This window comes from Olea europaea, chromosome 6 (assembly GCF_002742605.1).
Source record: "Olea europaea var. sylvestris chromosome 6, O_europaea_v1, whole genome shotgun sequence".
NCBI classification, from domain to species: Eukaryota; Viridiplantae; Streptophyta; class Magnoliopsida; order Lamiales; family Oleaceae; genus Olea; species Olea europaea.
This window is the reverse complement of record NC_036242.1, coordinates 2,439,868-2,456,341: the sequence shown is the minus strand read 5'-3', so window position 1 is coordinate 2,456,341 and position 16,474 is coordinate 2,439,868. Positions and strand designations below refer to the sequence as shown.

The following is a 16,474-nucleotide window of genomic DNA, read 5'->3' as shown; positions in this document are numbered from 1 at the left end:
AGTTTTGTTTCATAGTTACATGATGAAATGGAGGTCGCAATCAATTGGAATGGAGTACGGATTAGGAGTACGGTTGAAAATTAATTCTCCCACCGTCTGTTCTGTTTGGACTTATCTTTTGTTTATATGCAAATGAAGCCCAATTAATTAGGTCCTGTTTGTGGCCCTTTAATTTAAAAAATTGGAGTGTGGAATAGAGATTAATACTGAAATGTATGTTTAGAAAAAGGAATTTTTTTTGATATATGTATAATATTATTTTAATGAAAAATTTGTGGTTGAAAATGAGTACTGTAAAAAAAATAATGTATTAGAATGTGAGAAAATGGTTGACAAACAAGGGCTTAACGAGGAAATTGCAAAGATTTTTTGAGAGAAGTAAATTTTTTGAAGAACCTGTGATTAACAATATGGAGTAATTACGAAAATAGGGGCTACAAATAGAGGTCGTGCTCAAGTAGAGAAGGTAAAATTTCTTTTCCTTTTCTAAATATTTTTTCTTCTCAAAAGTATAAGCAAATTCTTTGTCGTTTATAAGCACTAACAAAAGGGTAAGCAAAGTTGAAAATATTTTATATTCTATTTAGACATTCTAGTCTTTCTCGACTCCTCGTCAATACAAACAAAAAAATTCTACTGCTCGAACTTGGTAAAAGATCGATAAAATCATGATTGGATGAACAAATCTAAGAAATTATTTATTATGGGTTACAAATTTCATTTTGATGAAAAATGTAGAATTTGGTAGTATTGCTAACGAAATAAATATAATATTTGAGTAAATTGTTTGCGTTAGATTGATCAATATTGAATATAAATAAATAAAAATAAATTTGTTTTGTTTTGCCTAGTAAATGTTTCCGCTGAATCTGCTAACAACATATAGCCCCTGTTTGTTTTCCATTATTTACTTATTAAAATGAAAAATATGATCGTTATTAATCACATCAAGCCACCATATTTGACTTTCTATATCTTGTGTAGGGCACGTAATGGCTATAATTTTCATTTTCATTTTTACATTAATGTGTATCAAATGGGGTCATAAGTGTGTCTCAATAAATACAAAATATTATTGATGATACTTAAGTTAACCCAAACCATGAATCTCAATCATTGACTTGTTCAACAAACTTTAGAACATTTGCATCAAATGAAGGCACCACGTAAATGACAATAAAGAGAGTTGAATGACGAAATTGATAGTGATAATTGTCAACTTGGGCAACTACGCATAAAGAGAGTATTAGTTGTTTGTCGAAATTCAAAGACCTTCTTGTTCATCTTAGTCTAACTAATTGTGACTGTGGTTTGCTTTGAATGTATATACCTATTTGTCGTAAAAATGAATATTAAGTATTCACACACAACTAACATTAACGATATGTTGATAATGTGACTGTGGTTGCTTGTAAGCTCTCGAAATGTTCATATATAGATCTTTCGGTTGAAGCTTATCCTTATTCAATATATTAAAAGGCACTTTTAACTCGATCCCGTTGTACTAGTTCTAGCCCTCGAAGGGTAATATTGGACTTTTGCCAGAAAACACATATTGGTTTGGGTACACATGGGCTACGACTTTGCTAAATCGGGCCAACGTTAGGGCACAAACTATAATGGGCTGCCTAAAATGTTTACTTGGGCAAATTACAGAAAAGGCTTAAAACCAATAAGACCAAAACGGGCCTCGTCCGGACCAAAAGAAAAGATGGCCAGGATATGTAGATTCTCTTATAAAGCCTAAAAAAGCCCATTACAAACGAACCGGACGAGGTCCATCAGTAAATTCCCTTAGACGAATTTAGTCTCTCCACCTACTTTTTTCTTCAGTTTCCATTTTTTACTGAAAAGACAGAATGTGAATTACAGAATTCTTTTAAAAGTCTTATGATATCAAATCGTATTACATTTACAGAATTCTCGATTAAGTAAATGCAATTCAAGTTTTATCATACACCAGCCACTGCCAGTTTACATCTCCATATCACGAGATGAGATCGTACTTGATTAACTTCAAAGAAGGTGATGGCTTGCTTGGCGCCATTCGTGACCTAGCAGCAGACGGCTGATCAAGGCATAATTCGAGTAGGTGATGACATTGCTCGTGTTCATTTATTCTTTTGTGGGCTAGCTATAGGACACTTAGCACGAATAGATCTATTTTGAATGAATAAAGTTTAATCCTCCGAAATCAAAAATGACATCCTACTTGCAGTCAAAGTATCAATGAAATGAATAGCATTTTCATAGAAAAATCACACAAAAAAGGTTCAGACGTTATTAAATATTATACTTTGTCATCTCCAAAACTAGAGTTGTGAATCCGGTTGATCCGACTAATATGCCTAAGAAAATGTCTAACGTGCCTCTATCATAATGTCAATGGGCCCAAACACTCTTATTTGTGGGAACCTATGGCATGATTTCAAGAACGCCTTTGGCTATATGCAACCAACAACTCTACTACGTATACAACACGTCTAAACACAAATTTTTTTTTTTACTAAGAATTCTTTGTATAATTCTACTTTATTTAAAAGTTTTGAACATGTCAAGTCCAACTATATAAACAACACGGTCCACATTTCGAATTGCACTATCAATATTTTGAGACATACCCTTTATCCAAAATAGCTCATGGAACAATCTTACAAAAAAAGCTAGCTCCTAAAGGTGTCAATGAGCTCAGGCTGCTCAGCTAGCTATTGGTCAATGAGTCGTGGGCTAACTCATTGACCAAGGGTCAAGTTCTACTCAACCTTGCTCGTGAAGGGCCGATTTAATTCGAGCCATTCTATTTTTTGCATCAATATTTTATTTTTGTCTTGGTTGAAAATCTAACTCAACTCGATCTCAAAGGGCTGCGGGCTGAACTCATTACGGCCTCTGCCTAGGTTCAGATTCTAGATTGACCAAAAAGTGTTTAAGCCCCCGTTTGATTCCTATTATTTCTTTATTAAAATGAAAAATATGATCGTTATCCATCACATCAAGTCATCAAATTTGAATTTTTATCTCTTGTGTGGAGTTTATAATGACTATATTTTTCATTTTCATTCTTTCAAAAATAATAAGCAAACGAGGGCTAAAAATAATGAAGGAAACACAGCCGTCAATCTCCCATGCTTTGCGATCAAATCACTTCTTCTCGTGACTCTATCACATGAAACGACAAACAAAAACTACGCGGCGCTCAACTCTTTCATTTGAGTAAAATAAAGGCACTTCCCATCGCATATTCCATAGAATCTACCTTTATCCCCTTCTAAACTATTTAAAATACAAATTTTCTTTTGTTATATATATGCCAATATTGTGCTATCAATTATTTATTTGACCAACTACTCCCAATTATGAATTTTTGACAAACAAGTTTGGGCTTTAAAATTGAGTTGGAGAAGTCAACATTCGAGAACGAACTCAATTATCTAAGAATTTGAGAATGCTTGTGAATAAAGACTCACTTTTTAAAGAGCACAATTTTCAATTTTACCTTGAATCACATTTGCATAGTTCAAGACGAGACTTTTGAAATTTATTAGTATTGAACCGTTAAATAGTAGAATAGAAATCTCGTATGACTTTACCTCGAATCACATTTGGAAAGGCTGAACAATAATAAGAATTATCTATTCATGCATATATACAGTCTTGCTAGCAGCCACAGTGTGGGGGTTCGATTCCTGTGACATTGAATTGGACCTCTTGTAGGCGCAGTATAGATGCAGCTCTTGTTCCTTGACCTGATAAGACACATCCCGCGATTTACCTCCCTCACAAAGCTCTAGGGACCAGGACGATGGAGGTCCTCAAGATTGGGGTTCAACTTAATAAACTCTTTTCGTAGAAAACTTTTAACAGAAAATTTTAACGTGCTTGGCTTGTATATCGATGGACCAAAATTACAGAAAGTGCCACGTAATTGCCAAATTAATTCCCCAATTGAAACAAGTTGTTGACTATTCGAAGCTATAATTCATTAGCCAAGAAGACTTTTATCTTCAAGCCTTGATTGCAAAGACTTCCAAAAAGTGAAAATTCGTGACCTTGCAGCCAATCGATTGACTAAGTTAAATTAAAATAAGAGTCCGTTTGAACCACATTATAATGAGAATGAGAATGAAAATGAGAATGAGAAATAGAGTCGTTATGGACGCCATATTAGAGATAGAAATTCAAAAATGATAATTTGATGTGATAAATAACGATCATATTTTTTATTTTAATGAGGTAAAAATAGAGTTCAAGGGCTAATAAGTTTTTATTAGTTCAAAATTAAAAATCAACATAACTTGTTTAAACTTACACGCATACACCAATTTAATTTTTTTTTCCCAACCATCTAACTCCCACTTTATCCACCTCAAAACTCCTCTATCCTGTTTGAACCACATTATAATGAGAATGAGAATGAGAAATAGAGCCGTTATGAACCTCGTACCAAATATAGAAATTAAAAAATAGTGGCCTGATGTGATGGATAATGATCATATTTTTCATTTTAATGAGGTAAAAATGTCGCTCCGGGCTATATATAACTGCCAGCACTCCAACAAGTTCTTGAATTTTCCATCAACGAAAATCTTCAATTCTATACATCCACCAACTGGTTTTGAAATCCCACAGCGAACAAGGCAATAAGAAAAATTCCTTTTCCTTTAAGAAAATCTTGATGACGAAATTTGATAGAAATGAAGAAAATAATGATAGTGACTTGTGCAGAACCATAGAAGTGGCGGTGGTGGAGTTTCCGCCGCCGCCACGGCAGCTGTCATTTTCCGGTGATAATTGCGAAGTAGATGAGCAATTTCTGCCACCTCTCAACTTTGCTATGGTTGATAATGGCATTTTCAGGTCTGGTTTTCCAGACTCAGCTAATTTTTCATTTCTTCAATCACTCAATCTTAGCTCCATCATGTAAGTCATTCAACTCCATATATCTATATGTATCTCTCTGCTATTTTTTTCCTTCGTTTTTTGATGCACGTTTATGATAAATACAAGCGTAAATTAACGATTTTTAGGTTTGTGGGATTTTATTTATTTATTTTGTGTAGATGTTTGTGTCCTGAGCCTTATCCGGTGCCCAACATGGACTTTCTCAAGTCGAATCGGATTAAGTTATTTCAGTTTGGGATCGAAGGATGTAAAGTAAGTCAATCTCCAATTCGAGGATTGTCTGGGATTGCTTTTAATTCTCAAAGAAGATATTTTGGTCAGTTTCGTCTAAAACTGTTGTTCTAATCAGAAAAAGAACTTTCAGATTATTATTTAAAGTAGGCTTAAAAGTTCTACTTTTCGGAAGTAACGGGTATTTTTCTTGTGGACAATGCTACATTTACCTACACATTTTTACTGAATGTTTTACCTACACTCACAATAAGAGGGCGAGTCCTACAAGCCAAAATTCACCAATTCGATAATCCATTTTCGGTACATATGTATTTATCCTTTCCTTTCCTTGTTGTTCTTTGATTTTTCCATATGAGTAAAATAGTGTGAGTTTCAAGATATGTGAATGACATATTTTCACTAGATTGCAGTGGATTTGACAAGAAGGATGTAAAGTTCTGGAATTTTGCCTACTTTTTGAGCAGCAGGATATTCAGTCAATATCAGTTTGATTATTTATTCAAAAATATATAATTATTTTTCGAAAGAACAGTAATTTTTCTGTTTACAGATATACGTACAGTGTATTATAGGGTTTTTATTTTTATTTTTATTTTGAAAGCAATCAAAGTCATTATATATTAATTTAAGGTGGCTAATGCATAACTTTGTGATATTAACAATGAATTAATTATCACGTATCTTGAAAATTAGATGATGTCAGGTGCAATTTTTAGATATTAGTTCTTGATCAAGTCTTTATATTTACTAATTTGTGGCCACTGGAAGTAGCGATGCTTTTATTTTTACTTTTTTTTGTAACAACGAAATTATTTTCCTGATTTTGGGATGTGCTGTTATGGATTGTCTTAACAATTCTGATGCCAAATGCTAATCTTCAGTATAATTTCACTAGAGCACGAGTCCGTATATGGGATTTCTCCACATCGTTTTGCGATTTTATTTTATTTTTTCACTTGTTAGAATGTTTCTCTGCCTGAATTTGGTTTCAAAATTGTGTACAGGAGCCATTTGTGAACATACCCGAGGATAAAATCCGTGATGCATTAAAAGTCGTCCTCGGTACCTTCTTCACAAGATTTCCACTTCTATTCAACATGAATCATGTGCAAATCAATCGCTAATATACTTCTTTCTAACTTTCCTGCAATTCAGATGTGAAGAATCACCCTGTATTGATCCATTGCAAACGAGGGAAGGTAAGATATTTGCTATATTGCCTTGATCCCAAAATTTTCCGATCAATCACTATCTTGATTATCGATATTTTCTGTTGCTTAATTGTTCAGCACCGAACTGGTTGTCTTGTGGGGTGCTTGAGAAAATTACAAAGATGGTGTCTAACTGCTGTTTTTGACGAGTACCAGCGCTTTGCAGCAGCCAAAGCCCGGGTTTCAGATCAAAGGTTTATGGAATTGTTCGATGTGTCTGGCTTCAGGCACCTGCCATTGTCATTTTCAACTTCAAAGAGGTACAAGTAATTAGTAGAAATCTCTGAATTGGACCCTAGAAATGCAATTCGTTACCGAACAAATCTTGATTTTCATTCCTAAGAAGTTTCTTATATTTATGTAAAAACATGTTTTCAGTATATAAATATGGGAAATATTCTCAATATTTTTGGAATGTGCCAGTTAATAGTTATGTTCCTCTTGTAATTTAAAAACTTGAATGTGCATTGTTTAGGGTATGGATTGTGATGTCAGAACAAAAAAGAGCTTAAAATGCGTTGATTATGATAACACTTGCGAATTTAGGAAGTTCACTGAATAATGACAGGAAATTCAGACAAATTATTCAATAATTTCGAGCCAATTATGTCTCTTTGAACCAACTTATCGTTCATTTGAGCCAACTTATATTTGAATAAAAAATAATTTTATTTTTAGACAATTCACCCGTTGAACCAACTTATATTTGAAATGAAATTTTGAAAATGTATATGAAAAATAATAAAAATAAAAATAAAAATAAATGGGGCCCTGCGCTGCCCCACTCTGTGCCGACTAAGGTGGGGTGGGGTTTGGGCGACTGGTTTCTAGGTGATTGCATTATTAGGTATAAATATTGATCGATTTTAACTTTATCATAATAATAGTTTGAGTAAATTTTAAGCTAAAACTAAAATTAAACTTGTAAAGCAATGGAAAAGTGAAAAACGATCTTAATTCGAGAAAATTCAATGAACTTAAAGTGCTAGGACTCGTAATTTCACGATCTTAATATCACTTAATTCTCAAGTTTTGGCAACATATACATATGTAATGCAATTTCTCCTATCTAAAGTTAATAATTTATGGTCATCTTATTTAAATTTAGATTACCTCTCAATAGAGTTCACAAATCACTCAACTATTTGGGACTCCCCTTCGCCACCCCACGCGGATGGCCCGTAACTTCTCCCAAGTCACTCGACTTGGATAAAAGTTTTCCCGAGAAGCAATAACTAAATACTAGGCAAAAAGTGCTAGATAATTGAAAGCATTCAAAAAATAAATAAACAAATAGACAACGACAAACATAGCATTAAAGCATACATTTTGACGAAAATCAAAGTTGATTTGTCGAAACTAAATAACATTTGTCGAAAATAAGCAACATATTTTGTTCTTACCGAAAAGTTTAGTTCGTCGTCAAATTAATAGAACAAATATGATTTTAGAGCACATCACCGGATATTGAAAAGGAGAGAGAGAAATATGGAGTTCGAATGTTGGAACTAACTCAAACCTTAACCAGAGAACTTGATTTATGTTTTACTTGTTTCAATGTAAGATTGTGTAACCTCTTTAATGTTTTATACCTTTGCTTTATATATAGTTAGGTCGTAAGAGTCATGTTCATGCTCCACAGGTGCAAGAAACGGATGAGCAGAAGAGCATCAGTTTTTAGGTGCGACCTCGTTTGAACTGCCTTGCTCCTAGCTGGGCAGTACATCTTTAAGAGCTCACGGGTGCATGTTCCGGAGTTGTTTATAAATGATTTAAATTATGAATAAATAGAAATGAATGGTGGATTAGTAGGTAATACCTATGAATCTCACAAAATATGTAAATGAAAAGTAGTTTGATCAATTAGTGCTCGTACTTGCAATACTCCACCGTACGGGAACTTGTTCATGGTTCTCTTCTGGTCTAGCTTATTCCCTCGACACCTTAATACATCCCCTTCATGTCTCCTTTTGCTCCTTTTTTTTTTGTATGACGTTCATCCAAATTTGGGTAGATCCTAAAACACGAAAGCACTATGAAAATCGATAGAAACATTCCGAAAATAAACGCTTGTCACAAAACAATTCTTTCTTCTGCTACTTCATTAGCTAAATCAATAGGTTCGTTGGACCACATATTTTGCTCTCCGAAATTGACAAATGGAAAACTTACATATAAAATTCCAAGCCTCGTGAGCATAAATTAGAATATTTTTGCCATTTAATCTTTCCTTGCACTAGTGCATTGTCAACATAATTTGTGTAGCAATTGTTACTCCAAATCTAAACATGCTTTCAATAATTGTAAAACCACATCCAACTTGAATAGTGAAGGCTACTACTCATGAATAGTAGAGCCTAATATTTAGGCTTCACATTTTTGGGGGGGGGGGGGGGGGGGGGGGGAAGAGAGAGTAGTATTGTGTATAAAGTTAAAACGAGAGAAAAATGAGAAATTGCCTTTACGAAGCCAAATAAAATACGAAGAGTACATTGTTGTATTCCTCTTCTTTTTTTGATATGGTGAAAAAATTGGTGTGAGTTGTGGGCGTAGGCATAATTATCGAACCACGTAAATTTTTATGTTGTACTTGCACTTATTTTGCCATTTTTTTTTAATTTCTTCTTAGTTCAAATATTTTACGTTGCACTAATCATGACTAAACTAGTAGCATCTATTTTCTCAAAAATGGAATCAGAGTTCCAGAATATGTTGGGAAATAAAACAGACCGAGGTAAAATATATGACAAAAGATGAAGTACATGATCACAAATAAACAACAAGATAAAAAGCAGAGAGTTAAGTGGTAGAGGAACGAAATATTTTATTTAATTTACGAATATGGAGAAAACAAATATAATAATTGTGCCCACACACTTATTTTATATTTCAGTAATACAAAACTTGTGAAAAAAGTCTAATATTTATAAGGGTGCATTCCAAATCCTAGAAATGTCACAAAGATGGAAATAAGATAAAAAAAAATAATGTAGAATAAAGGAAATAATATTTTTTTCAATAAAAACTCGTGCAATAAAGGAAACAATATATGACACAATATGAAATATATGCTCACAAATAAATAATAAGATAAAAAGTAGAGAATTAAGTGGCAGAGATGAAATATTTTATTCAACTTACGAATATGGAGAAAACAAATACAATGATTGTGCTTACACACTTATTTTATATTTCAGTAACACAAACTTGTGAAAAAAATTTAGTATTTATAGGGGTGCGTGCCAAACCTTAGAAATGTCACAAAGATGTAAATAAGATAAAAACTAATGTAATAAAAGAAATTATATTTTTTTTAATAAAAGCTCGTGCAATAAAGGAAACAATATTTTTCCAAAAAATCCAACCTAATTTGGGTAAAAGAAAATTACAATTTCCACTTGACACAAATTTTGGAGCTCGATGCAATGAATGAAGCTCCAAAATTTTTCCATCTGGAAAAATAAATCCGACCACAACAAAAAAGTCCGAACTCTTTAACAAGAACAAAATTTTATCCAACACAAGAAAATCACTTCCTCTTCTACGCTATCCAACATGGATACATGAACCCAAGCATCAGGTTTCCCAAAAGTCACAAAGAATTAGAAATTATCAAATAGTATCAAAGCATATCCCGTAGCAGAATCAACTCTCAAAGCTTTCATAGAAAGCCCTGGCTAGTCTCAACTCCTTAAAACTGGTAAAAGCATGTGCAACCGAATCAACATCCACATACCTAGCAGTTGAATACAATGAAATCGCAAGTAATGGTGGCAAAGCGAAATTACTCATATCCTTCAAACTCAACTGAGTAATATTTTTCAATATGGACCCTGAACCAAATCCCAAAGGTACAGCACCAAACTGAATCTTTACACAATACTAAATCTGTGCTGACTTTTCTTCACAAATTCTGTCCAACCTTACAAGATGTATAATTGGGACCTCTTCTTCCCCTCCAATACAACATGAACACCTTCCAACTCTCAAGACTCCATCTTCTCCCAAGAACATGTACTTTTTTGAATCAAGGTACTCGATGAAATGAAACTCTTCTTCAATTTTGGAATATGTTGAACGTGATCAAGTATTCTACGCGTTTCATCTACCAGTTTCAATCTCACTCTATCAATATAAGCTACGTGGTAAGGTTCATTGTTATACTTATCCATGACGACGACACCTTGCGTCAACGTTTCATATGTTTTAAACAAATCCTGATTAGGACACATATGGAATGCACAAGCTGCATACAAAATTCACTCTTCGTCAGGTTTGGATTCTATGTCAGAAATCATCAAAACATCTCTATCACTCAAATAGTTCTCGACTATGTTGGTCTTGTCTGAAGTATTTAATTGCTTTCCATATTTGAAGTCAAATTATCTTTGTTCTGTAATTTGTTGTAATCTCTCTTAAAGTGTCATTTCTTCTTGCAATAAATAACAAACTTGATTACTAAAATTTGATCTCAACTTATCCTCTCTCCAATCACCAGAAGTAACAAGGCCTTCTCTATCTGTGACCTCAGATCCAACCATATGCTTCATCTTTTCTTTTGCACTTCAATGGCGAGAGTGTCATGATCATACAAGATCATATCTCTAAATAAAGCTAACGAAGTGGACAGCGAACACAAAAGGAATAAAGCCACATCTTCTTAATCATATTTCACCTCTAAAGTCTTTAAATCAGTGGCAGTCTCCTTGAACACTACAATATGATCTTCCAACGATTCGCCTTTTGCCATGCGATAAGATTACAACATCTACTTCAGATGCAATTTGCTTGTCATACTTTTAGTCATGCATTTCGCAGCTGCCGTTTTTTCCTTCAAAATGTCTTGAAAAATATTGCTATAGAGATGAAGATGGATCTGTGAAAGTGCCTTTTGATCCTTCCATTGTTTCTCCTCCATCATCCAAGTTGTGATCCCAACAACTTATTATCCAAATTCATACTTCATGGTTGCCAACGAGAATCTTGTATTGCGTTCCAAGAGGAAAATTTCATACTTTATGATTGCCATCAATAACAAAAATCTCGAACAAATCACAATCAATAATTCTAATACCACTTGTTGAGAAATAAAACGGTTCGAGGTGATATATTTAATAGGATATGCGATATATGATCGCAAACAAATAACAAGATAAAAAGGCAAAAAATTAATTGACAGATAAATGGAGTATTTTATTCAATTGACGAATATAAAGAAAATAAACACAATAACCGTGCCTACACAATTGTTCTATATTTCAATAATACAAAACTTGTGAAAAGAGTATAGTATTTATAGGGGTGCATGCCAAACTCTAAAAAAATCACAAAAATTGCAACAAGATAAAAAATAATATATAATAAAGGAAAGGGTATTTTTCCAATAAAAATCCAACCTAATTTATGTAAAAAAATCTAATAAAATTTGAGTGGAAGTAATGGCGACAGACGAGAAGACATCCAAAATCGATAAGTTTGATGATACAAACTTTGAATTTTGGAAGATGCAAATGGAATACTACTTGTATCATAAAGATCTATATGACCACTTCATGAAAAGTAGAAGGACATGATCGACGACGAGTGGGAGTTACTTGACCAAAAGGTTCATGGCACGATAAGGTTGATATTGTCAAAGTCGTTCGCTTTCAACATAAAAAAAAAAGAAAAGGAGAAGACCACAGTGTCCCTCATGGGCCCCTATCTAGCATGTACGAACAACCATCTGCAGCAAAGAAAGTTCATTTAATCAAAATGTTATTTAATATGAATTGGCTGAAGGTGGTAGATTTAGAGAACACCTAAATGAGTTTAATGAAGTGACGACTAGCTAGACATAGTTGAAATCACTTTCAGTGATGAGGTTCGAGCTTTATTAATTATTGGACAATTGCTTGAGAGTTGAAATGGCACAGTTACAACAATTAGTAGCTCTGTCGAAAAGTCCAAATTGAAGTTTGAAGATGTCTTGAGTATGGTCCTTACTAGGGAATTCAAAGATGGTCAGAAGTTGTTTCCACTTCAGGGGCCGTTTTGAATGTGAAGAGCAGAGGTAGAAGTTCATACAGAAGTAAACGGCAAAACAGGAGCATGCTAAGTTTAGGCAGATCAAGATCTAGAAATCCAAAGAATTTCAATGAATAAAAAATTGTTGGATATTGGAATTGTGGCAAGACCGGACACTGTAAAAATCAGTGCTAACTTTCCAAGAAAGAAAATGAAAACAAGATTGTGGTTAATATATTAGTGGAAGAATTAGATGATGCTTCGATATGCTATTTGGAAAGCAAAGCAGAATACTGGGTAATAGATATTGGAGCATCTTTTTACGCTACCTCAATCAGAGAACTCTTTGTAAATTATGTATCGAGCAATTTGGGAAAAGTATATCTTGGTGATGATAACCTTGTGACAGTCTACAAAGGTGAAGTACATATATGCTTAGTGGATCTGTATGGAAACTAATGAATGTGAGACACAATCCAGATTTGAGAAAGAACTTTATATATGTAGAACAACTTTCAAATAAAGGTTATGTTACAACCTTTAACGGTGATATTTGGAAAGTTTTCAATGGTACAATAACCATTGCACGAGGTTGGAAGAATGATACTCTTTATACCACAATGAGTGCTTGTAAAATAATTGCAATTACTGATTCCAATGAAGATTTGAATCCATGGTATCAGAGATTTGGGCATATGAGTTAGAAAGGACTCGAGTATAGCATCATAAAGAAAAAATATCAAGACGTTATTCTATTGATCTACACCTATGTGAGAGTTGTATCTTTGGAAAGCAGAAGAGGGAGAGTTTCAACGAGTTTGGCAGAACTCTGAAGTAGGAAAAGCTAGGGTTAGTTCACACAATTGTTTGAGGCCAACTGCAGTTCCATCTATTGGTGAAAAGTCATATTTTGCGACCTTCATTGATGATCACTCTTGAACAGTATGAGCCTACTTCTTGAGACATAAATCCGAAGTGTTCGAGCCATTTAAGAGGTGGGAAGCGATGGTGGACAATTAAACAGGATTGTGAGTAAAGAAATTGAGATCAGACAATGGCTGACAGTACGGACATGCTGATTTCATGTGAGAGTTGTATCTTTGGAAAGCAGAAGAGGGAGAGTTTCAACGAGTTTGGCAGAACTCTGAAGTAGGAAAAGCTAGGGTTCGTTCACACAATTGTTTGAGGCCAACTGCAGTTCCATCTATTGGTGAAAAGTCATATTTTGCGACCTTCATTGATGATCACTCTTGAACAGTATGTGCCTACTTCTTGAGACATAAATCCGAAGTGTTCGAGCCATTTAAGAGGTGGGAAGCGATGGTGGACAATTAAACAGGATTGTGAGTAAAGAAATTGAGATCAGACAATGGCTGACAGTACGGACATGCTGATTTCAAAAAGATTTTGTTACCAAAATGGTATCAAATTGGAGAGGACATTTTTAGGAACACCACAACAAAATGGAATGGCAGATCGAATGAATCAGATGTAGATAGAGAGAGCTAGAAACATGCAATTACATGCAAGTTTGCCTAAACAATTTTGGGTTGAAGCTATCAACACAACAACATACCGAATCAATTATGAGCCATCGGTACATTTGGAGTATAGGATACTTGAAGAAGCATGGAGCAAAGAAGAAATAAAACTTTCTCATTTGAAAGTTTTTGGTTGTATCGCATATGTGTATATTAGTGATCAAGCTAGGGGTAAGATTGACCTCAAATTACTGAAGTGAACCATCACTGGATATGGGGGAGATGAGTTTGGGTACCCTTCTTAGGATGATGAGAACAAAAGCAGCATTAGGAGTCGGGATGTCATATTCAATGAAAGTGTAATGTACAAAAACGAAAACACAGTGTAGTCTAGTGAGTTACATGTTGGTCCAATATATGTTTAGTTGGACTATACCACAACAAACATGTGAGAATCCTCAAAGGAAGTTGTCATGTAGATTGATATACCAGAGTCTCCAGTTCTTATTCCTACTCTTAGGAGGTCTTCTCAACCATATATTCCAAATAGAAAGTACATAAATTATTTGTTACTTACTGATGCTGGTAAACCTAAATGCTATGATAAGGCATGTTAGGGAGAGGATGCGATTAAGTGGGGTCTTAAAATGGAAGATCAAATAAAGTCTCTTATCTCGAACCAAATGTGTGAGTTGGTTGAGCTGCGGGAAAGAAGGCTCTACACAATAAATTAGTCTACCAGATCAAAGAGGAACATGATGGTTCGAAGAGACACAAGCCAAGGTTGGTGGTCAAAGGTTTTCAACAGAAATAAGGAATTGACTACACAGTGATTTTTTAGCCAGTCGTAAAGGCTAATAACAATTCGATCTATCTCAAGTATTTTTAAGGCAGAAGGGTTGCACTTAGAGCATTTAGATGTTAAAACTGCATTTTCTCCACAGTGGCTTAGAAGAGGATATAACTGGAGGGTTTCTCAATCAAAAGAAAAGAGAAGTTCGTGTGCAAATTGAAAAAAAACTTGTATGGCTTGAAGTAAGCCCCAAGACGGTGGCACAAGACATTTGAGGAAATTGAGAGGGAGAAATACAAAGAGTGAGTAGCATTGTGCAAAGAGTTAAAACGAGAGAAAATTGAGAGATTGTCTCTTTGTAGGAAAATAAAATAGAGAGAGTGTATTGTTGTATTCCTCTTCTTCTCTTGTTGATGTAGTGAAAATTGGTGTTGGACTTATGGAAGTAGGCATGATTGTCTAATCACGTAAATTCTTGTGTAGTACTTGCACTTATTATTATTATTATTATTATTATTATTATTTACTATTTTTTAATTCCTTCTCAGTTTAAATATTTTGCGTCCCACTAATTCTGAGAGAGAATTAGTAGCGTCTAATTCCTAACAATCCATTACTTCATCATCGAGCCAATGTTGCCCTTACAACATTACTTCAATAAAATCACAGCTCAAAACTATGTGTATGTGAAGATGCTATTCCATCAACGAAAACATTTAACACACGAATTACTGACATTGACAGCCTTACCAAAAACTGATGCACCGTTGTAAACATAATCACCGAAAATCGAAATTCAAAAAACTACCAACTTCAAATTCCTCATTGAAAATGGCGTGCTATAATGAACATTATCGAATCAACTAATGTATTAAACACTAACGTCAATTCCAACCCCTCACCCAAATTAACGCCAATCCAGATCTCATGTTTGAAATGAACAAAAATGTTATTGTCAGCATATAATTCTCCTTTGTTTCCCTAAGAGCCAATCAGTATGCTGTGTCAACATTTTTATCCATCGATGTAGTCGTAAACAACAATATTCGTCAACGTAGTTGCACGTCCTCATCATGTAATATCACTTTCGACATCATATATCACGAACCTTACGACATAGCCTAGCTCTAATACCATTCTGATCTAGGAACCAGAGCGAACAAGATGAACACGTGATCAATACTTCGATAATGAACGCATGTACTAGATTGTGGTGAAGTTTTAATAGAACTTCGAGTTTTTCATTTAGCCCCTATTTGGTGTAGAATAAAACAAAATTAAAAATCTCAAGAAAGTCAACAATTATTTTTAATCACAATTCATGAGATTCACAATTTTTCAACCACACTTTCATCGACTCTTATTAAAATTTATTAAAAATCTGATTTTAATATACACCAAACCTATCCGTTTGAAAAGAATTTATTAAAAAAAAAAAAAACAAAAAAGAGTGGTGAAAACTACTTGTAAATCCATTAGTATGTGTATCTGAAAATGAAGATTGATAATTTTTATATGATTTATAAATTTGCCAACCGAAAGCTTAATCACTCATCTAAACAGTATGTCAAAAGACTAAAATAACCTTAACTAAATAATAACTAAAATAAACAAGGTTGCAAAACTTCATGGACTAAAGGTTAACTTGAGGATTTTTTTTCAAGCCAAAAAATGTTTCAGAAGACGAAAGTAAGTGTGATATTTGGTTTGGTCCGAGAATTTTGATTTTAAACCTTGTTCAAACGAGCCAGTGTTAACTGAATATTTCAAACATTAAGCTATGAACAATGATAAAGAAAATATAAAGATTCAAGTGATATCAATTTGTGATTTTTCGATAACGACAA

At 33.9% G+C, this 16,474-nt stretch overlaps 1 protein-coding gene across 2 annotated transcripts; it reads left to right on the top strand.

Moving 5' to 3' along the window:
• The first annotated feature begins 4,418 nt into the window (after window positions 1-4,418).
• Window positions 4,419-8,312, top strand: LOC111395492 (probable tyrosine-protein phosphatase At1g05000). 2 transcript variants are annotated; one of them, XM_023021511.1, is made up of 7 exons: window positions 4,419-4,637; window positions 4,726-4,857; window positions 5,061-5,154; window positions 6,141-6,198; window positions 6,292-6,335; window positions 6,426-6,607; window positions 7,990-8,312. In XM_023021511.1, the coding sequence occupies exons 1-7, from the start codon at window positions 4,480-4,482 to the stop codon at window positions 8,042-8,044; spliced, it is 723 nt and encodes a 240-aa protein (XP_022877279.1). In that variant the 5' UTR covers window positions 4,419-4,479; the 3' UTR covers window positions 8,045-8,312. The 2 variants fall into 2 exon arrangements, with proteins under 2 accessions (XP_022877279.1, XP_022877278.1); XM_023021510.1 differs by having other exon boundaries at window positions 4,431-4,637; window positions 4,726-4,920.
• Window positions 8,313-16,474: the final 8,162 nt, after the last annotated feature.

Excerpts from the sequence above, each read along its gene's own strand:
- LOC111395492 (XM_023021510.1), top strand. The coding sequence starts at position 4,480 with ATGGATAATGATCATATTTTTCATTTTAATGAGGTAAAAATGTCGCTC. Across the intron at positions 6,336-6,425 it reads TCCATTGCAAACGAGGGAAG|CACCGAACTGGTTGTCTTGT; the intron begins GTAAGATATTTG and ends TTAATTGTTCAG. Across the intron at positions 6,608-7,989 it reads TCATTTTCAACTTCAAAGAG|GTGCAAGAAACGGATGAGCA; the intron begins GTACAAGTAATT and ends CATGCTCCACAG.